Source organism: Falco naumanni, chromosome 7 (genome assembly GCF_017639655.2).
Source record: "Falco naumanni isolate bFalNau1 chromosome 7, bFalNau1.pat, whole genome shotgun sequence".
Taxonomy (NCBI): domain Eukaryota; kingdom Metazoa; phylum Chordata; class Aves; order Falconiformes; family Falconidae; genus Falco; species Falco naumanni.
Window position 1 is genome coordinate 14,190,435 of NC_054060.1, and position 21,178 is coordinate 14,211,612.

Consider the following 21,178-nt stretch of genomic DNA (forward strand, 5'->3'; position numbering starts at 1 on the left):
TTGTGTGCCTTGTTGGTTCAGATGGAAGATGACCAGGGTCCTGTGTCCTGGTCTCTCCCTAAGGTAAGGTGCAGCATCCCCTGCTAACCCACAGCTCCAGCTGCCCTGCTTTTCTCTCTCCTAGCTGAGTACTGGAAATAGGAGGTGAAACCTCTGGTCTGCAGAGGTTTTTGACAAACTCTGGACAATTTTCTTCAGATATGGTTGTTGTAATGGATTTGGGGTTTTTTATTCTTTCTGGATAAGCCAACATTGCTGATCATAGTTGGCTCCTCTGGAAAAGAAATGTAAAGACATAGCTGGATTACTGATGTACAACTCCTTGTTTCCGCACGTGATAAACACATCTGAAAGCCAACACTAGCACTGCTGGGGATGGGCAAACGGGGACCGAGAAGCACAGTGTTTCAGCACGTTAATTCAGGCTCCCCTTGTCTTGCAGACCAGCTCATTTTGTGCAAAACATGGAGTAGTACCTGCATGCTCCATCCCGAAGCCTCCTTTGGGTCATGCCAGGTGACTGCAGCGGAGCCTGGCAGGCTCAGCAGAGCTGTGTTGAGGGAAAACGCGGCCTGTCTCTAGATGCCTGCTTCACCTCTGGTCCAGATGTCTCCTTGCCTAATTTAAAGCTAATTACAGTTATAACGATGCCTGTAGGCTGCCATTCACATCACCATGGGGATGCTGGCAGTCATCCTGCAGGGATGGAGGCTGGCCCACAGAGCCAGCCCCATTTCTGCCACCGGCTACGGCATGGGGAGACCCTGCCCTCAGGGAGCAGGCAGCACCACTCACCGGTGGGCAATGCTCGAGGGAACAGGAGCGGCGCACGCAGGCTGCATCTCCCTGGCGTGCAGTTCTTTTCCCAGCAGCAGATGCTTCCCGGAGCATTTCCACATGCAAAGTGCTCCTTTGGGCATAGCGGACAAGATGCACTTCTGCTTCACCACCCTGTGTGCCTATATGCTCATGCACACACTTTTTAGTACTTCTCTTCCAAAGCAGCGGGCCTGCCGGCTGGGGAGGGAGGAGACGGAGCAGGGCTCTCCATGTAGGCTGCAGGAAGCGTAGGCGCTTGATCCTGTTTCACTGTCAACTCTGCTTCACTGGAAGAGACTGTGGGAAGGGCAGTGACTCACTTGCTCGTGAATAGTGATTTCAGCATGTCTCCGGGAGTGGGACACATTCATTTCCTCACCCCCAGCGTCTGCAGTGCCCACTGCCACCGTGCCGAGATGCGTAGATCGCGCGCTGCTGGCGTCTTCCAACCGTTTCCTGGTGAGAAGAGGATGGAACCCGGGGGCGGAGCAGAGGCTGCTGCTGGATCTCAGAGAAAAATACCTTTTGGTTGTGCAAAGGCACCCATGGGGTGGCATTTAGACTATTGCCTTGGGATAGACAGGAGCTCTAAATGTCTTTATGACACTGGGAGCGATTAACCGATTCTTTGAAGCGGGGGCAAACCCAGCCTCCCTGTGGGCCATGTCCTGCATTTCCCTGGGCTGCTGGCCCCTTGGCTTCTAGCAGGGCAGCGCAGTTGGTGCTGCGGGTCAGGGGGTGCCTGTGCCCCCTTTCTGTTGGCACACCCTTGTCCAGGGCTGCCCCCGAGCCGCAGCCCCACGGCCCCGCTTAGCTGCAGCCAGCTGCCCAGCGAGCCTGCTTTGCACCCCGCTCCTCAGTGCCTTGCTGGGGAGCTGGGGCAGGAGAGGGGATCTACCGGAAAACAAGCAACTATAGTTTTGCTAAATATGTTTTCTGAGCAGTCTGTAGCTCACCGCAACAGCAATGGCTTGCTAAAGACGGCTTGTTTTACAAAGCATTTTCACAAGCAGCTGAGCTGTTAATGTCACTGCTACCTGAGCAGATTTAATTGTGCTGCTTCTTGCTTCCAGCTTAGCATGACATGCTGAGAATGAAAATCACATACCTTTTCACCAGGAAAAAAATGCTGTGTTCTGGAGCAGTTTTGAGTGTCTGTTTCCCCCAGGGATTTGTTCACATATTGTTCTGAGCTGCTTTTGCTGCCAAGGTTTGCTGTGGCATTTATTAAAAGATGCCTTCAATGCCATTCACCTTTCGTCACTGCCACGGATTTAATTGAAACCATGTCCCTCTTTCCTACCAATATCCCGTTATTATGGCATGGAGTGTGCAGATGTGTGCTCAGATGCAAACAGGAAGTTCTGGAATTAAACCCACGCTTTTCACACGAGGGGATGCGTAGCCTTACATCTCATTTTCTTCAAAGGGTGCACACTCTTATCTACAAACTTCTTTGTAGAGGAGGACTGAAAAAAGGAACCATTTCCCAGCTTTTTGGTAGTCCTAACGAATGCCTTGGCACAGATCCTCTTTGTCCCTCTTGCTCTTGGTAGCTTGGTGTATCTGTGCATCTTTTAAGAGCTAAAAGGGGATGGAAGTGATCGAAGGACAGATTGTGGGTCTGCCCTGCAAACCTTCCCAGGCACCGCTTCAAGCACAGCCATGTTCAATAGTCCCCATAGTCACACAGGTGGCTTCTGGGGCACGATGGGTGGCAGGAGGCTGGTGGTGGCTGCACAGTGGCCGTGGCACTGCTGGGTGTTCAGCCTGCTCCCATGGGCGCTCTTCACTTCGCCTGCGCAAGAGAGCCTGGGCTGGCTCCTCTGTGAGCAGGAGGGGAGGAAAGGTCTTATAAGACCTTTTTGCTAAAACTAGAAATTTAGTGGAATTTTCTTCTCGGGTTAAATGGGAGGGCAGCGAAAAGCAGATGCCTGTAGCATTCAGGCACAGCATGGCTCACACAGCACACCAGCCTCTTCCAAACGTGCATCACAGAAAACAGCCAGGGAGAAAGATGAGCAAGAGTTTTCGATGGCGATAGGCTTTGGAGTTTTTAACACAATCTGACATTAGGTGAAGTACTTTCACAGTACGTTTATAGCTCGCTCTATCTAGAAATCCCTGCAATTCCTATGCACTGGTGGTGAGGACCAGGCATCCTTGTCCCTTGTGCAAACAGCAGTAACTCCACAACCTGCTGATGGGGTGAGTTGTTGCCTGCTGCTGAGAAGCTTGTAGGGGAGGGGAGGATATCTTTGTGCAAGCACATTATATAAATCAGCACCAATTTCCAAACAGCATTAAATTAATCCAAAGAGGCTCTCTGAATGTGCCCAAGTGAAGCGACATACTTCCTCAAGCTCCTGTAAGATCAGTCAGGATCACTGCAGGGTGCTCACACTCAGACTTGATTTGCTTGATTCAATACCATTTTGCAGGAAAAAAAAAAGGCGGGTATCCAGCACGTGAGTCAGCCCCGTGTGCTGAGCTGGGGGGTCAGTTGTGGAGGAGCTTCCCAAGTCCCGACCAGCAGCACATCACCAGGAATGCTGGCAGACCCATAGCTGCACTGGCATTGCCAGCTGCAGCCACAGCGCTCCACACACCAGTATCACTGCCGCGGCTCCTCTCTTGCTGGGATCAAAGCACCAGGATTTCAAAGCAAAATTCTTTTAGTCAGACCCAGCAGTCTTTGAATACATTAACTTTAAACCTCCCTAAAAATACCGGCAGCTGCTGTCTGGACTGCCCACAATATAGCTGGAGATCACAAGCCACAGTGATACTGATTTATAGAAATTGGTCTCTTTACCTCATAACTGGGCTTTCCAGCAAATCCATGCATTATTAACTCTTTAAAGCCAGACAACTGCATTTTTTTCAGCTTAAATAAATCAATTTCTGCAGCTGGACAGTCAGGGCAGACCATTCCCACCGAGGCATTCATTTACTAATCTAGGGTGAGATACTTTAAGAAGGGTATTATAGTCAAAAAGCTGTCACAGCAGTTTTGCAGGTTAATATTAATCCAGTCTAGTAGAGCTGGTCATCACGGAACCAACCCGCTGCTCCAGTTTATCCTGTTTTGTCCATCAGCCTTTGCACACTGCTGCGAGCGCATGGCACCAGCAGCTGCACCGAACCTGCTGGGGCGTGCAGAGGCGGGAGGGCACCTGAGCTCAAACCCAGATTAAGGCATCTCCCCTCTGACACTTGCAGGCGGCATCTCTTGGTGCCCCATCAGCCTGGGGTAAGTCAGCCGGGGGGCACCAGGGCCATTCCCTACCCCAGTTCCCTCCGCAGCCCAGTGCCAGCAGCACAGGGCAGGTCATGGTCATGGACAGCCAGAAGAAAGATCTGAGGGTGATTCACTAAGGGGGTTTTTAGTCGTCTTATATTTGAGCCTCTCTCAGAAAAGGAGCTGTGGCTTCCCCTGCAGAGCAAAGCGAGCCCCAAGGCAGTACAGTGAGCAGCTCGCCTGTAAACCTCTCCCTGCCGCAGCACAGTGTGCCAGCCATGCCAGCAGCACCTTGGGGGGCTGTCTCACCTGCTTTTAAAGATTTCCAGTGACAGCAATTCCGCCACCTCGCAGGCAACCTGTCCCTGCACCTCTCTGCTCTCACTGTTCATTAGAAAGGTTTTCCTACCATGACCCTGAATCCTTCCTGCTATAATTCAAGCCGCTCGTCTCCCTGTGAACATGCAGAACAAATTACTCCCCTCCTCTTTGCAGCAGCCTCCTGTGTATTTGAAACCTGCTCTTTCATTTTCTCATCTTTAGGTTAATGCCGGCGCTCCTGACGTTTTCCCTGGTCATGTTTCCGATGTCCAGGAGCGCTGGTGCTCCAGCGGCTGCCTCTTGCCAGGCGCTGCAGCCGGGGGCACAGCCAGGATGCTGCCACTGGCTCCAGGCGCTGCCCTGCATCCCGGGAGCCCTGTTCCCACGAGGGCACATCTCTGCTGAGCAGCAGCCTTTCCGTTTCGGTAGTGAACCAGGTGATGAGGATATCTGAGAGAGGTGAAATATTCCACACCGACCAGAAAATCACTGCAGCACATTTTCCACAGAGCAGGCCTGCAGGCTGTAGCGATGAAGCAGGCTTCCAAAATCAGGTGGGTTCAGCTGGGGTCTGGGCGAGCTGGTAAGGACGTTTTTCAGCCTGGGATGTGGAGCTCTGTTAACACCTGAGATGAGGCCCCAGCTGAGCTTCAGGCACAGCTGCAAAAGAAAACTCCAGGTAGGTGAAATCACTGTCCAGTGTTGCAGTTACTCGACCTCTCGTGAGTAAAATTGCTGTTGTTAAACACACAAAAGCAGTAAGATTTGTGGGAGAAATTGCAAGTCACATTCTCTGCATACTTCAAACTGCTGGATTTAACTTCCTAGCGCTGTAGCTGAGAACGCAGCCACAGTGATGAAACAGCAAAGGGCTCTGCCCTGGACTCCGAAGCGCCATTTGGCAGGAGGCACCAGGAAAGGCAGCCGAGCCCCCGTGCCCTTTGCTCGGCTTTAAATAACCGCACGGCTAAAGGGCACGGCAGGCGAGAGCACAGCTTACCCCAGCACCAGCCCCCTCCGCTCTCCTCACCGTCCACCGAGCACCTCCTCTGCCCAGGGTGTCCTTGGGGAAGGGATCACCACTCTCGAAGGACCAGATTTTGTCTTCAGTTCCAGCCTATGGGCAGCATTCAGCATTTGGGGTGCTGAAGGCTGAATGTGCAAGAAACCTGCCCCTGCCCCCCCCAGTGCAGCACGGCCCCTGCACCCAGGCCGGGCTCGGGGCAGGGTGGTGTGGGTGCACGTGGCACCGTGCCCACCAGCTCCCCTCCGCAGGCATCACGTTGGAAGTGTTGAGTAAGAACTGACCTGTGCTGCTGCTGTTGTCTCCACTTGGTTTGATGGCAGTGAACCAAAAAAAAAAAAAGGACAGGTTTTTCTGACTTCCAGATAGCAGTAGGTGCTGAAACAGTAAAAAATGAACCCCCAGCTGCTGCTTCTGCTTCTCACATAAAGCCCACTGCATATATATCTACTGTGCTGATTAAACAGTTCTGCTACTCTATAGTAAAACAGGGAATTAAAGCACCATATTTGCAATTTTGTTACCAAATTACAATTCATAAATATTTGAGAAAATAAGGGCATTTACATATGCCATTAGTGAGAGAGCACAGTTGCTGCATGGCTGTCACCAGCTATAAAAAAAACCCATAGTACCACGGTGTAATGCTTACTTCACAGCAGTACCCTGAAACAACAGCACACCGAATACACTTCTGTCAGGATGCATTTTTATTAAGGGTCAGTATAAACTCCAAAAGAAACTTTGAATGATTTTTGTCACTATCTACCCAAAATAGAAAGTGTCTCTAAATGAATATAGCTGCATTTTTAAATAGTCAGGTTCCAGGCACAATGCAAATATCTGCCATTTATAAGGCTATCGGGTAACTTAAAAGCTAAAAAACATGTATTGATGTTCTCAGTGGAAAAAGCAGCTCTGTACTACAGGGCTAGATCCCAGAAAAAAACATATAAAATATTTTGGCTCTTTCTTTCATACCAAGTTCATAGTAAATGCAGATGTATGAAAAACATTTAGCATCTAAAAATTCTTTACATTTAAGCTTCCAGCAAAAAAGTAAACTTTTTGGTAGTTACTACTGCAGTGCTTACTTCAAACTTGATCCTAATTTCCCCAATCAACGTTATGAAACCCATTCATAAGTGCACACTTCGTAAAATAATGATATATGGAGGTACCCACATAGGTATTTAAGAGCAAGCTGCATCAGACAAGCAAAGCATTGAAGAATTTTCTGGGCAATGGAGGTAGGAATGAGACGTTCCAGATTATGCAAAATTTTCTGGTCTGCCTCTATCACCATGGATTTGGTTCTGCTTTTATCTGACAAAACAGATTTTCAGTTAGTTTTTCACTCCTTAAACTTTGTTGTGATAGCATTACTTACTGTGTAGTAACAACCTATAATGTCCGTTTCAATCCAGCATTTTAGCTGTCTTCAGATGTGGTGAAAACTCTGCATGGTTGAGCCAGAAATGCCTTATTAATAAAAGCATAATTTGGAATATGATTTCTTATGCAACAGTAAGAACCTGCAGCTCCTACAGAAAATCAACAGGATTCTTTTACTTCACAAGACATTTTGGACTATGTGAACACACAATCACACTGTTCCTTCATTTTGAAAGGGACAGTCTTCAACGTGCAAAATGAGACACACAGTCTGTTCGAGTCAGTAAGTCTGTTATTCAGAATTGGTTAGCTGTCCCATTCTCCGTTATTCTGATCATTGTTCTCCTCCTCTTCAGAATCAGCAGACACTTTCTTAATTCTCTGGATGACTGCCTTAATGCTTCTCTCCAGCTCATTAGTGGATCCTTTACTGACATCTTTCTCAGTATCTCGATTCACTTTTCTTAGTTTAACTCCTTGCCTTATGGCAGAGAGGATGTTGTCTTTTACAGAGGCATACGGATTTGGCTGTTCCACTTTGCGAAGATGAACTTCACTGCGTTTTAGAGAAGCCAAAACCTCATCCATGGAACCTGCAACACATAAATCTATTGTTACCAGAAGAAAGAACACCACAACCACCCTTAGAGGTATAAAACGCTAGGTAAAGTGTTCAGGGTTCTTCCTTTCATCTTTGCTAGACAAGAAAAAGGATGGTCTGCTCTGGCACAGACTCTTTCAAGCTTCTGCAACACCAGGCTCTGGAACTGCTTTTAAAAAGCAGTTATAACTTCTGTGTCTTGAACTGAGAATCCAACACCTCTTCAACACTATACAAGGTTGTGCTCTAAGACATTACACACAGAGGATGCTGCTTCTTCATTACAACTTTATGGGCTTTCAAAAAAAATTCACTGAACCAAAAAATCTCTTGTATTCTGTATTAGAAACAATCTACCATTCCCCCTAGCTTGCTCAGATGCCTGCTGAGACTGTCAATTGCATTTTTGCTCAGCCAAGAGAGAAATGAAAGGATTTGAGTAGAAAGGGCTTGAAACTGCACCACTGAAGTCAGTGGGAGCCAGATCAGGCCCTAAGCAGGTAGGCAGGCAGCTCTTTTCTGTATGGACTTATAAAAAATAATTCCCATTTTACAACATGATTTAAATCTCAGGCATATGTTTCTGAACTTCAGATCATAAAGGACACCACACAGAGAGGTTCCACTAGTCCTCTTGATACACACTGTTATTTGCTTTTTACTCCTTCTGCAGGATTCTTTGTTGCTTGTTTCAGGCTGTCAGACAGGGAGGCAGTTTCCCTGGACAGCAGTTGATTCCTACAGCCATAGGTCCAGACCATCTGTACCTCACAGCTACAGGTATTTTTGCCACGTGCAGTGCACATAATGTTACCTGGTTAACATGAAGCACTTAAAATGCAACATTCTGCTCAATCCTGTGGTACCTTCAGAGACAGAGGTGCCAGGAAAGGACCAAGCAAAGATCCACCAAGTCATCTTAGAAAGCCTTCAAGCAAGAAAGTCTTAAGTTTATTAATCAAATGGACTGCCTGGTAAAAGACTAGTCAGACTAACAAATTATAAAACGAGTTCTCCTGGAAACTATGTTAATCCATTACAGACAATATTTTCAACACCAGAATATGAACCTCTCCTGGCTTTTCATGTAAAAAGACATGAGTAGTCTGTCTGTAACTAAAACCAACCTGTTTATGAAGCTGTTTCAAGTTCCTGGGGCAGTATTTTATCAATCAATATTACAGCAACTAACATGCCGGTTTTCTTCATGAAATAGGTGTAAGCAGCCAACTAGATCTCTCCAATAAAAACAAAATATTCTTCTTATCCCAAAATAATGAAAGTGCATCAGTATTAGGCTGTGAATGGTAGTAGATATTAGCTACTAGCAAGGCTGTACCAGCAGCAGTCAGACTACCCTGTGGACAACTCCTGTTGCAAATCAAAGCTTCTTAAGAGTATCTGTGGTAGAGTTATCCCACGGACCTCCCAGACTGAAGTCCGCATGCTGATCCACTGGATGCATAGTAGTTTCTCATGGTAACTTGACTGTGTCTCAGCCCTTCAGCTGCTTGTACTTCCCCACACCTTGGAAAAACTGAAAATGCTGAACTTCCCTTGGTATTCCTGCTTGGGGTTTGCCTCTTAACTGAGAGGATACAAAGGCTGCTTAGATTTATTGTGAATAGTAATGTACCACATTTAAAGACATACTTCCTTCCAGCCTAAGCTCCACTATGAAAAACGACAATAAAAAACTGCTGCCTTCCAACTTTGGTCAGTCTCCCTGACGCAGTTAAAAAACCTGCTTGCTTTAGAGATAAAAACAGCAGGATGTGACCAACGCAGCCTTGGGAGGCTGCTGAGCTCTATTCTCATCCAAACTACTGTTTCAGTTGCTGAATTCAGCCTTGAATTATACCTGCATGATATTGCTAACAAAGCAGCGGTTTAAGAGAGCAGAATTTTTGCCCTAGGAATGTTAGTAGGCCAAAGCTATCCATCTGCCTTTCGGAATTCGGCACAAGTTCTCTTAAGAAACCTTTATTTAGAAACCAAGCAAACTATAAGTGGACACAGGCTGTGCGTACCTTACAAATGCAAGCAGCCCAACTGCTAGCTCTGTAGTACATAAATCATAAACACTGCAGCGTAGCCTTAATACAACTATAAATTTACCCACAGTGGTCTTCTGACTGGGCAGGTGATTATTCCTCCATCTAAATACCACATTTGATTCAAAAGTCACAAAATTGTGCCAAGAACAAACCTGGCAGTAAAAGTTGCTTCTCACCTAACAACATGAATAAACACCCTCTCCTTGGAATTTCTTCTGACACTTTCCTACCTATTACAACAGTGGGATCTTCACTGCCATGAGAAATGCAGGTCCTGAATTAAGACCTCCACAGAACTAGTAGTGCTGTGACTAAGGACGGTTTAAACTAACTTGTAAGGCTGTATTTACTAAATGTACAATTCCAGCAGAGATTCAAGTTCAGATGTCTTAAAAGATTGACCTGTCCCATCTGATAGCACTTCCCAAAAACCACTGAGTCATACAACCCAAGAATCAGGACCATGTGAAGTATATCAGACAGGATACACAAATCATTGTTACTCATTTAACATCCCAAGCTATGGCCAGGGTTATTTTACGAGGTTTCTTAGAATAAGCTTTCCAAAAGCTTCATTCTCTTGAGCAAGACTGCACCCTGCACTATTCCTGTCCAGAACCAGGAGAAGGGAGAACAGAAAAATACAGGAAATTAAGAAAACAACACCAGTTGATGTAAGCCTTCTTACCTATGTAATTATTTATAGACCTGGATGAGTCATCCTGTTTGTGCAGCGCAGGACTTTCTGTGGGGCTATCACAGCTAAGGGGAAGTGGCTTATCCTCTGTTGCTGATGGTGTCTTTAACTGGAGAGGTAAGGGAGGAGGTGGGGGAGGAGGGGGTAAAGGAGGAGGGGGTGGAGGAGGCGGTGGTGGTGGCAAGGATGGAGAGACCATCGATTCCACGCTGTGCTTTTGTTGCTGTGTGTCACCATCAGTAACAAAAATCTCAACAGGGATATCTGCTGGGGTATTCTGATGCGAAGCTTTTGATTCTTTGGCTTCTACTAGCAGTATGCTCTTTGGCTGCTCTGGAGCTGCCCTTGCTCTCGACAAAGGTGGAGGGGGCAGGACTGCTGCCTGCTGAGTGATGCTTCGTGGCAACTTGGGGCTGAGAGGCTGGGGATGAGACGTTTTCAGAACAACATGAGCTGGATGCTTCTGAAAAACAAATCAGAAGGCAGGAGGTCACACCTCCATTGGACTGGCCAAAATATCAACCCCAAAGAGACAAAAAGCCACAGAGTCCCACCCACCCATTCAAGCAGAAAATTCAACCCTGAACAGATTTAAATGAATACCAAGGTATTTCTTTCAAAGCCATTTCCTCACTTGTACCTGGAAACTATATCCTTCAGAGATTCAATCCTCTTGACTCATTACACACAATCCCATTTTAGACTACCCAAATGGTTGTCTCCAATTTGGACCATGCTCACACATGAGCTATGGCTACTTTCTGACACCATGCTTTCACACCATTTAGTACTACTGTAGTTCACAGTACTTGCCTCCCTGAATGTTTTCAGCCTCTCCAATGTTTTCTGACGTTCCTGGCTTATCCAAGCTTTTTTCTTTTTCTCCTCTTCTTTTTGCTTGTCTCTCTTCTGTATTAAAACACAAGTAACTGAGCCTTAGTGTGTGAAAACAAGCAGCTGCCAGATTCTCCAAGGCTGTTATTCAGTACTCACTATCTGTATGCTGTGATGCTGCTGGAAGCGTTTTTTGCTCTCTTCTGCCTGTTGCAGTCTCTGCCGATGGCTTGCTTCACACTGATCCTAGTAGAACAGCAAAATTCATGCAACCCTTGGTAAGTTCATATTTATTGTGCATCATCTGTGCCATTAACTCCTGTGTACAAGCCACTAAACCACAACCGAGGCTGAGAGCTTGTCTGTCTCAACTAGTGGTAGATGTGAGACCCTGAAGGTGAAGTCCATAGGACTCCTTCATGACGAAACCAAGGGGATCTTTTGTTCTCCTAGTAAGTGATAAGGTTTTTCGTGCTGCAGAGGAAATATACCCAGATCTGAACCAATCACTCTATCTTACACTTAGGTCAAAAAAACAAAGAAGAAAGAAAAAAAAAAAACAAGTCAAAAAACCCAGGCAGAAACAAGCTCTGAAGAACTTTCACCCAGGTACTGGTTGAAGGGAAGGGGTACAAAGACATGAGGAAGAAGGCAACAGGGAAGCTAGCAGGGCATTACAAAAACACAAGGCTACTTTCCCCTCCTTCCCTCATCTGCCATGGCTCCCAGGCACAAAAGTCAGGGAAGCAAAAGCATGAGAAGCACAATGAATGCTAACAGGGTTACCTTCTATTAGTAGCAAATGCGACAGAGAAGCTGCAGGCTTCAATATTTTCACTGGGAGTCGCTATTTGTCACTGTACAGAGGGGAATTATCCACATGGCTGGGTAAGCATTTGCAAATCACCTGGCATTTGGCTTTAGTGTTACATAACCCAGAAACAGCAATTAAGTGAATGAAATCAGAAGCAAAAGAAGTGTCTGACGAGGAAGCAGTTGCAAGCAAAAGACAACAACATCTCACAAAACGTTTCCAATGTCGCTCCCATTTTGTCCGGGATAGCAAGGGGTAAAAGGCCAGACAGACTGCAGCTTAAACTCTGCTCTCTGCCCCAGCAGGACTGTACAGGTGTAAGGTAAGCTCAGCTCACTGGGAAGATTCATGAGAGACAACTGTGATCTCACCTGTGTCTTCCTAGTGTTCTGCTCTAAATGGGAAACAGGAAAAAGCTGCCCTTTGCACAGAACTGAAAGGCTGGAGAGAGAATTGCAGGAGTTACATTTCCCCCTCCCTCCCATTCAAAGGTAAAGTATCACTGTGTGGGTTGTTCTGTTCCTGCAGCTTCCTTCACTGCAGGCCAGGTTTCCTCCTGAACTACAGCTGCTGTGTTAAACGCTACCAGGGCAAAGCTCCAGCTGGCCACAGCAGTGCTCTGGTAAGGTTTAGCTGATAGAGGAATACCTCCTGGGTCACCCATGTAAGTTTGTGCTCTTAATAAGCTAGAGAGGCACTTGCACCACACAGTGGAGCGTAAAGCTGGCTTAAAATCACATTGCCCCTCTTTCTCTTTGGAGACCTTGGTACCAAGTCACATATCTTCTTGTATGTTCCACCCAAAGCTTCCCTAGCTGTTTCCTGTCCACCCCTTGTGAGTCAAGACATCAGCTAAAGAAAATGCATATCTCCAGGACTGCATTTACTTTTTTGTTCCTGAGGTAGGCTCTCCTCGCACAGACAGTCCCACGCTTTGTCTCCAACTGCTTAGTCTTCTGCCTCAGCATCGTCATTTCTGACAAGTTAGCGTAATGTTGTCCCATTGTCTGTTCAATGACCTTGAGCTCCTCAGGATTTTCACATGTATCATAGTAAACAACTTCATCCTGTTTCTCTAAAAAGGCATTTGGCATTTTTTTAAAAAACCAAAAATTGCCACAGTTATTTAAACATTTAAAGAACTAATGACATTTTAAAAGCCATTGAAGGCAGTGAGTTAGTTATTAGAAAGCGTAACGCTCCAGAGCTGAGCTTGGTCCTTCAAAGTCTTATGCAAACATGTCATGTTACTCACAGGGGTGCTTTGCAGGATCAAATTTACGCTGTTAGCATTTGTTATTTAGCTTCCTCTTTCAAATGTGTCTCTGTGCTTTAACTCCTACCTTCACCACCTAGTTTTCCTGGAAAATTGAAGACTGTTCTGATCGACACTGGGTGACTTATTTTACTATTTACCAGATTTTAATTACGCAACAAACATGAGTCATGTTTACTTCATGGTGTACACAGTAATAGAGAATTCATAAGCACAAATAAATGTAAACAAGACTGGTGCCTGATTTGGTCATTAAGTGTCTCTTCTTAACAAATTTAACTGGAATACAGCAGTACTCAAGTACCATCTAGCTATAATCACCTCTTTTTGTCATTACAGGATGTATTTTTTAATTTCTACATGTTAAATTACAACAGATTTGTGATGAATTTCAGAACCCATTTCAGCAGGTCATGATATCCAGTTTCTATGCATAGATCTTGTAACTATGAGAGCAGTTAAGTATCGCCAAAGTAAGTTATTCCATATGCTAAACCAGTGCATGCACATATCACAGCTGCAGTCAAGATGACTGACCAGTGTGGCTTTCTTTTAAAACTTGTGTTATCAAATTAGTGTCTAATTAGTCAGAAGACAAAATATCAGATGGTGCCATGGCCCATGGCATCAATGTTTTCCAATGACACTTTCTACTTTCGAGACCCGAGCAGTGATAATCATCCCCCCCCCCCCCCCCTTTTTTTTTTTAAAGTGAAAACAGAGCAGGCTATATCACTCCTCTGTTTTGAAGATGTCTTTCAATATTTGTTTATTCTTACCTTTAATCTGTCTCCTTAAAGTGGCCAACTGTACAATAAGCAGCATCTCTTCATGTTTCAATACTTCAAGCTGTGCATTATATAATTCCAGCTGTGTTTCATAATACTGTATTTCCAGCTCCTCCACTACAGTTAAGTTCTCTTCTTGTTCACTGAGGTTCTCCATCTGTGTAGCCCCAAACAAAAAAATAGAAAGCATTAATAACAAGATATGCACACATGGAACATGCACGGATGCACAAATACCTGTACAGAGCCTGGTCTAACCAGCAGCTGCTTAGGTGCTTTGGTATGGAAACAACAGAACATCAGAAATGCTTTGGAGCAGAAACTCAGAAAAGCAGAGCACCTTATTAACTTAAAGTGGAATTTTACCTTAAGTCTATGAAGAAAGACTTCATCATAATTTGCACAAATAATACCACTCCTGAAAACAATTATATATGGTGCAGTACACTACTGGAAAATAAGTACCAGGTACTCCTAGCAGCAGTCAGATGGCATCAAATCAAGAATATCAGAAGATTAAAGTTAAAGAAGTATCTTTATTGTGCAGTGTCCTCTGAAAATAGTATCTGGTCTTTATCTCCCTAAAACTAACAATTTCAAAGGTTAATATCATAAATGTGAACATGACACCTGAACTTAAAAGCATGTATCTCAACCTTTGCTACCTGTCCCCACATGAGCAAAAGCAACTTTAAGAACCGGAGACATCTATCTTTCCACAACTTAAAATCTTGCTGAAAACCAAAGCTGTTTCATAGCCAAAGACTTTGAAAGTCTACTCCCATGACCACTTCTACAGGTTTTGATCAGCCCTTCACAAAACAGTGACAGAAAAGGAGGCTTTGCAAGGTCTTACGGTTTTCTGAATGCCAGCTCTCTTCTGTTTCAGGCACAATTCTCTTGCCCTCAGATGCTGAAGGGTTTCTTTAGCTAACATACATTTCAGGTTTTCTAGTCGTGGCAAAGCTGATGCCCAGGTGGCTTTACCAAATCTTTCCTGGTCTTGTTCCATCTGTTTGTGCATTGCTGCAGATTAAAACATTGCAATAAGATATGAGAAATGCAATGTGTTTCTACTATAGCCACAGTACTAAATATACTGATGTCGTTAAACTATTTCTGACGCTTCTTTAGAAATTACAAGACTAAAAGGTTGAATTTATAATTTATACACATAAGCAAAACACTTCACCATGGAAACATGTCTTAACAGTTACACAGCAATCTACGCAGTTAACATGCTGAAATCCTTGAGGCTTGCATATCAAGCGTTAAAAGCATGCACGGTTTTTGTTCAGAGGTTTGCAGCCATAAGTTTCAGGCCTTGATAATGTTTTTGTGCAAGCCAAATGCAAGTTGTAAACCAAACTGGTTAAAAGATACACATCTTAAGTGAATAAAATGGTTCTTCCTTAATCTGGACGTTCATCCTAACTACAGAGTCTGCAGAGAGACCAGCAAAGGTGGTAAGAGCTCTCAGTCTGCCAAGTCAAGTATTTACACAACCTTTTGCGTAAATCATTCTGATTACCTGCCAGAGCCTTTGCAGTTTCCTTAAAGTAGTTCATAGTGATATCCTGAATGGAGCACACGGCATTCTCAGCTCGCTTAGTCCATTCTTCAGCATCTTTCTGCAAAGCTGCTACTCTTTTAGGACCCAAATTATCATACTGCAAAGATTTCTGCGAGGAGACAGAATTCTCAGTTACCACCTGGCTACCACAGTGGTGCAGCCTGCATTATGCTATACTGAGAGACATTTCAGAGCACGGTGCAAACGTGACCTTCCCCTCACCTGTCACAAAGTGAATCACTTACTCATGCCTATGTATTGCCTTGTTCCTCATTCTCTAGGCTAACTCAGAACCTTTGTTTCCCAATCATGACTCCACACTTAACTTTGGATTAATTTACTTCTTAAAATATTTTTAGACTATAATTTTTAAAATCATGTCCAGCTCAAGTGGCTTTAGCTGTTACTAAAAGTAACTCAAACCCACTCTTCTATGTGCAATGTTCTCTTCTATTTTTCCCCACGTGTTGACAGCACATTGCACTGTCAGGCTCTCCAGTTTGGCAGTTCCTACACACAGGAACAAGGATTCAGAAAGGAAACATAAGAGGGTATGTTCAAGTCTACAAAACATACATGGGTATAAGACTAGTACTGAATTATTCTTTTAAAGCATTAGACTTCAAATAAGCCTAAATATCCCTTAAGGGTGTTTGGTGTTTTTTATACAGAAACATATTTCATCCATTCTGACTTTCACTTTGTCAGTACAGCGTACTATATATTTTACCTTCACAGACTTAGACCTTCAGTATCCAAAAACCTTAGTCTAAACTTAAAACTGTTCTGATTTTTTCAAGAACATTAACAGCTCGCTTTCATTTTAACAGGGTATTTAAGGAGAAATCCAAATAGATGATGGCTGCCTTTTCCAGGGGCATTGTAACCTTTAATACATGCTTCCAGTTTAAGATGCACATAACATTAAATGAACTCACTGACAACTGACATGTTTTAATGTGTACTTCTAGAGGGTTGTAGCATCAATAGAAAACTGCTTTGTGTGGTCTCCTCTGCCTTCTGTTCTACCATCACAACAGAGCTGATCTGGTACACCAGCGTTGCTGGGGCATGGCATTCTCAATGCCACAACTAATCCCACTGCAAGTGGCATCATGAAGGCTACTTAGATTTCTGTAAATTCAGCCTACCAGAGTAAATCCCAGAGAGGTGGAGCCTGGGAATGTGCTCCTTTTAATTCCTCAAAACAGAAGGAAGTGGGACATTGGTGGAAAGACACCTGCAGCGCTATTCAAGCCAATACCATGGACTCCAAGATCCTCCAAGCGGTTCTGCCCTAATTTTCAATCTGTCAGTCACATTTCACGGCTTGGCAGGGGGAAAACAATGTACTTCAGGCAGAAGTAGGGAATGTTAAGTGACTCGAGTCTTAACTGCACCAAGAGCAGCTGATGCCTTACTATATAACTTGGTCTTTCACTGTGTAAAGGCAGACCTACCAGGATTTCCAGTTTGTACAGCGTTGCCAGCTCTCGCATATCTCTGAAGGGTTGCAGCAAATACTGGTAGAATTGTGTTGCCATGGTGACCAAATCCTGATAAACTTCGTCTTCTTCTTCATAAACCTTCATCAAAGCCACCATTGTGTCAGCATTTTTATGCTGCTGAAGAACCTAGTGGGATAAAAGGTACATCAGACTTAGGTGCTTTGTACTCATGTGTGCCAACTGCCGATGAGCTTTGGTGGAAAGGACCTGACATCTGTCATTCAGTGACCAGGCAAGACTTCCCACGACACAGTAGGTGTGCACCAGGCACTCAGCAGCCCTCTAACTGCAAATACCTTCGACACCACATTGTTAAAAGCACTAACTGCTGAGTATTGCATTGGGAGACTGCAAGGAGTACCATGCCTAAGGCTTCCATCACAGAAATTCTAATAGCTCTGTGCTGATGACTTGGTGGCTGCTTTTTATAAACACAAATGGGAAACTGGGGAACTATGTGTACTAGAAGGACAAGTAAAGTACTCTTAAACTAGCTCTTACATTGCTTCCACGATTACTAAATGCCTACTAATATGAAATGAGCTTCTGGATCCAGAATTTCTGACTTCAGGCATAGAAAAATGACTGCCATGTAAAAATAATAATTCAGAAACATATTTCTACTCCTGATATACCCTGCAGTTAAACTCCTTTAACGTTAGTATAATTTATAATAGTTTATTCTAATCTCAATTCTAGTAATATTACACTTTGTAACTTGTAATTCTTCCATGAAACAACCGCCTTCCTATATATTATTCCTTAATTTAAGGTCTTTATTTGCTTCTATGACAAAATACAAAGTTGGAAACTTCCCCTCAGCTGCATTTGTTTACTGGCACCAATCAAAGCTTCCAAGATTTTTCTTTGACAGCAGCTAGCAGAGACCATGGTGCACACTATGTGCCAGGACAGAGTGAGCCAGCTGAGAGAACACAGCTAAATTCCACTGAGAAACACAGACCGTCCTGGCAGGACAGGGTTTGCTCTACAGCTCTGTAAGGAGGGAAGGGAATAGGGGGTGTTTGGTGCTAGAATGAGAAAAAACATTAGAAACAAGCTTGATTGCATTGCAGCTGAAAAGCACTGAAATCAAACCATCACCTTTGCTCTTGCCAGCTGAGTCTGGGTAAAACAGCAGGAACAAAGCTTCCAGCCATGGAGGCATTTCGCCAGGGAAAAATCTGCAGAAGTCACATCACAGGCATTTCCCACCCATCCTGCCTCCAGATCTGGCACAGGCAGGACAGGGGAACAAGACAATCTGAACTGCAGCATTTCTGATAATCCCAGAAGTCCTGCAGCCTCTAGAGTTCCCCAGGAGCTCGTGGTAGCTCAGACACAGTCATAGGGCCCACCTGCAGTAGTCTGTCTGATTTTTTTCCCCCTTGCTAACAAAGCCAAATAGAAACAATGGTTCACTTTCTGGTTCCCACACTCAAAGAAACTAGTGAGGGTCATGCTGCTCCTGAAGGACATTTATAGTGAGTAAAGGGGAAGCATTAATGAAAATCTGAAATCAACTCATGAGACAATTAACCACAAGGGTTTGGCATTTTGGGTTTGTTTGGGGCTGGTTTTTTTGGTTTTGGTTGTTTTTGGTTGGTTTTTTTTTGGGGGGGTGGGAGGGGAGAGAGGGGAAGTGTGGCAACATTTTGTCTGTTTTAAATTAAAATCCTTTCTTTTACACAGTCTGATAGTCTTCATAGAATTCTGGTTCACCATTAGCCCAACTGATTTCTATTGTTTTAACAGTATGGCCCTTAGGTTTTTTTCCCTTGAACACACACACACAGAGAAGTATTTTTGCAATACCAACCTCCTCCATCTTTTACCAGTATCTTCTGCATTCTTCAAAATTAATCTCCTGGCCCAGAGGATGAAATATTTGAGAACAACATGGATGTAAAAAGGGAGGAAGAATGCCCTGATACTGAAGGCTAGTTTAGTGCCAGGTAGGTTGTATTTCTTGAATCTTGCATAACTTGGTATAGACTGCAATATAATGAATTTATGTCCCTGTTGGGCTTGCAAATACAACACCACTCTCCAGCATGGTTAGCCACATCTGGTACCAGTTATACCTGGCCGCCAAACCTTGAACTGCCACACAGTTGTACATGTTTGTGCTGCTTGCAGAAGAACATGGTGGCTAGAATGTATTTCTACCTGGGCCATGAACTGTTATAGCCAGTGACAGAAGCTGTAGCTTTTGAATACAACACTGTATATGAAGTTCATGTAAACTCAAGTTGACTTTTTAAAAAGTGTCCTTCTGACACAGTAATGTTACAGGTGTTAAGCACTGAACTAGGAAACAAAAGGCTAAGGCCAACTGTCTTAACATGTTCCAAAGCATGATCATTTTTATAAAATATCTTTCAGCTTACTGAGCCAGGAAACAGGCTGCAAATGGATACTGCAGGAAAATTACAGCAGCAACACACTGGTGAGCTCCAAGTATCTGAAATTCTTGTTTTAGCATACTGATATCCTAATTGCAACCATGTTACTCTATACCATCCTTTGAATTCACGCTTGCTACAAGAGGAAAAAAAAAATCCAGGAACACATCTACAGCAAGAAGAAACTTCTGGTACTAAAGGGAGAAAGAGCTAACATCATTAGTTCATACAATCATTAGGCCAGAATTTGACACTTAAAACCCCACAATTTCACTGACTGCAAAACGCCTACTTGGCATAGGTCCATGGCTAAGTTTGGTTTTAATAAAAAAAACTGACTGAGAATCTCCCAGTTATAGGTATTACTGCAAACAAGCAGTCTCAGAGCGTCACAGGTTAGAAAATCAGCACATGACTCCCTTTCGGTTACCATTCCACCCATTGCACAACACTACGGGATATTTTTAGCCGTGTTTTTGTAGGAGCACTTAGAACTTAAGCAAGTGCCCCAATGCCTTATACTGACCGCCCACCTGGAACCAGCGTGTTCCCCACTTAACACACAAAACCCGATGACACTCAAGAGTTGACTTGGCAGTTCCCAATCAAAAGTGTTTTGTGTAAGCACAAATCCGAACACTGCACAGCACCAGGAGCAAGGTGACATTAGTGACTGGGCCACCCTTGCTCGCATTACCCAGGTGCGAGTCCAGCCCAAGGGCTGAGGCTCTCGCAGAGGCCGCCAGCCCCGGCACGCAGCCCTCGGGCGGGCAGGAGGCGCCGAGGCCCAGGCGGGCACACGGGCGAGCCGTGCGGCGGCACGGCCGGCTGCCGGTGCCCCCACCCCGCGGGGAGCTCGGCCCGCCGGCGGGGAGAGCGGGGGTGCAGCACCGGCGCCCCTCGGGCCGCTGCTCCCCTCAGACCAGAGGCGCCCCCGGCCCCTCAGCAGGGCCAGCCCAGCCGCGGCCCCTCAGCCCCCCGCCCGGGCCCGTACCCGCCGCAGGGCCTCCTTGGCCCGGGCCAGGTGGCCGCGCAGGGCCCTCCCGCGGAGCTCCTGCAGGCTCTCGAAGTACTCGTCGTCGTGGCGGCGGTCGGCGGCGAAGAGGGCGTCCAGCACGACGCGGCCGCCGCAGAGCTCCAGGGCCCAGCCCAGGTAGAGTTCCAGCTGCCGGCACAGCTCCTGCACCTCGGCCTCGCTCGGCGCCGCGCCGCCGGGGAACAGCACGGCCCACAGCCCGCCGCCGGCAGCGGCGCCGGGCAGGGCGGGCGGCAGCGCGGGGAAGGCGGGCTCCAGCCGCGGGCAGACGGCCGCCAGCTGCCGGTGGACACCGCGCAGGGCCGGCGCCGAGAAGAGGCCGGCCCAGCTCTGTGGGGCCTGCGCCGCCGCCTCCGCCCGGCCGTGGCAGGTCACGGCGAACGCGGCCTCCACGCCGTTCCAGCCCACGAGGAAGCGCAGCCGCGGCGGCCGGGGCTCGGTGAAGGCGGTGTCGCGCACGGCCACCCACCCCTCCAGGCTGTCGGGCTGCGGCTCCATGGCGGCGGCCACGGAGCAAAACACAAACCTTCGAGCCTTAAAGGCGCCGCGCGCACCCACCGAGGGGGCGGGCCCGGCGCGGCGCGTCACGGGCAGCGCGCCGACCCATTGGCGGGCGTCACCCAGAGGCGGGGCCAGGGCGGGGCGGGCAGAGCCAAGGCGGGGCCGGCGGGCGGCGGTCGCCGCGCTGCGATGGCAGTAAACGAAGGGCGAGGGCGGGAGCGGGAGCGGGAGGGCAGGTCTGTGCGACGGGCACGTACAGTCCCCGGCCGCGCCGCAGGTGGTGATTTT

The 21,178-nt window shown here is 46.2% G+C and overlaps 1 protein-coding gene across 3 annotated transcripts; it reads right to left on the bottom strand.

The window, feature by feature from the left end:
* Nucleotides 1-6,097: 6,097 nt before the first annotated feature.
* WHAMM (WASP homolog associated with actin, golgi membranes and microtubules) lies at nucleotides 6,098-20,948 on the bottom strand. 3 transcript variants are annotated; one of them, XM_040601378.1, is made up of 10 exons: nucleotides 20,348-20,947; nucleotides 16,901-17,074; nucleotides 15,399-15,549; nucleotides 14,724-14,893; nucleotides 13,859-14,024; nucleotides 12,691-12,878; nucleotides 11,149-11,235; nucleotides 10,969-11,064; nucleotides 10,147-10,618; nucleotides 6,098-7,393 (listed from the first exon to the last, which is right to left on the bottom strand). In XM_040601378.1, the coding sequence occupies exons 1-10, from the start codon at nucleotides 20,885-20,887 to the stop codon at nucleotides 7,107-7,109; spliced, it is 2,331 nt and encodes a 776-aa protein (XP_040457312.1). In that variant the 5' UTR covers nucleotides 20,888-20,947; the 3' UTR covers nucleotides 6,098-7,106. The 3 variants fall into 3 exon arrangements, with proteins under 3 accessions (XP_040457312.1, XP_040457314.1, XP_040457313.1); XM_040601380.1 differs by lacking the exon at nucleotides 20,348-20,947 and adding an exon at nucleotides 18,053-20,230; XM_040601379.1 differs by lacking the exons at nucleotides 14,724-14,893; nucleotides 15,399-15,549 and having other exon boundaries at nucleotides 20,348-20,948.
* Nucleotides 20,949-21,178: the final 230 nt, after the last annotated feature.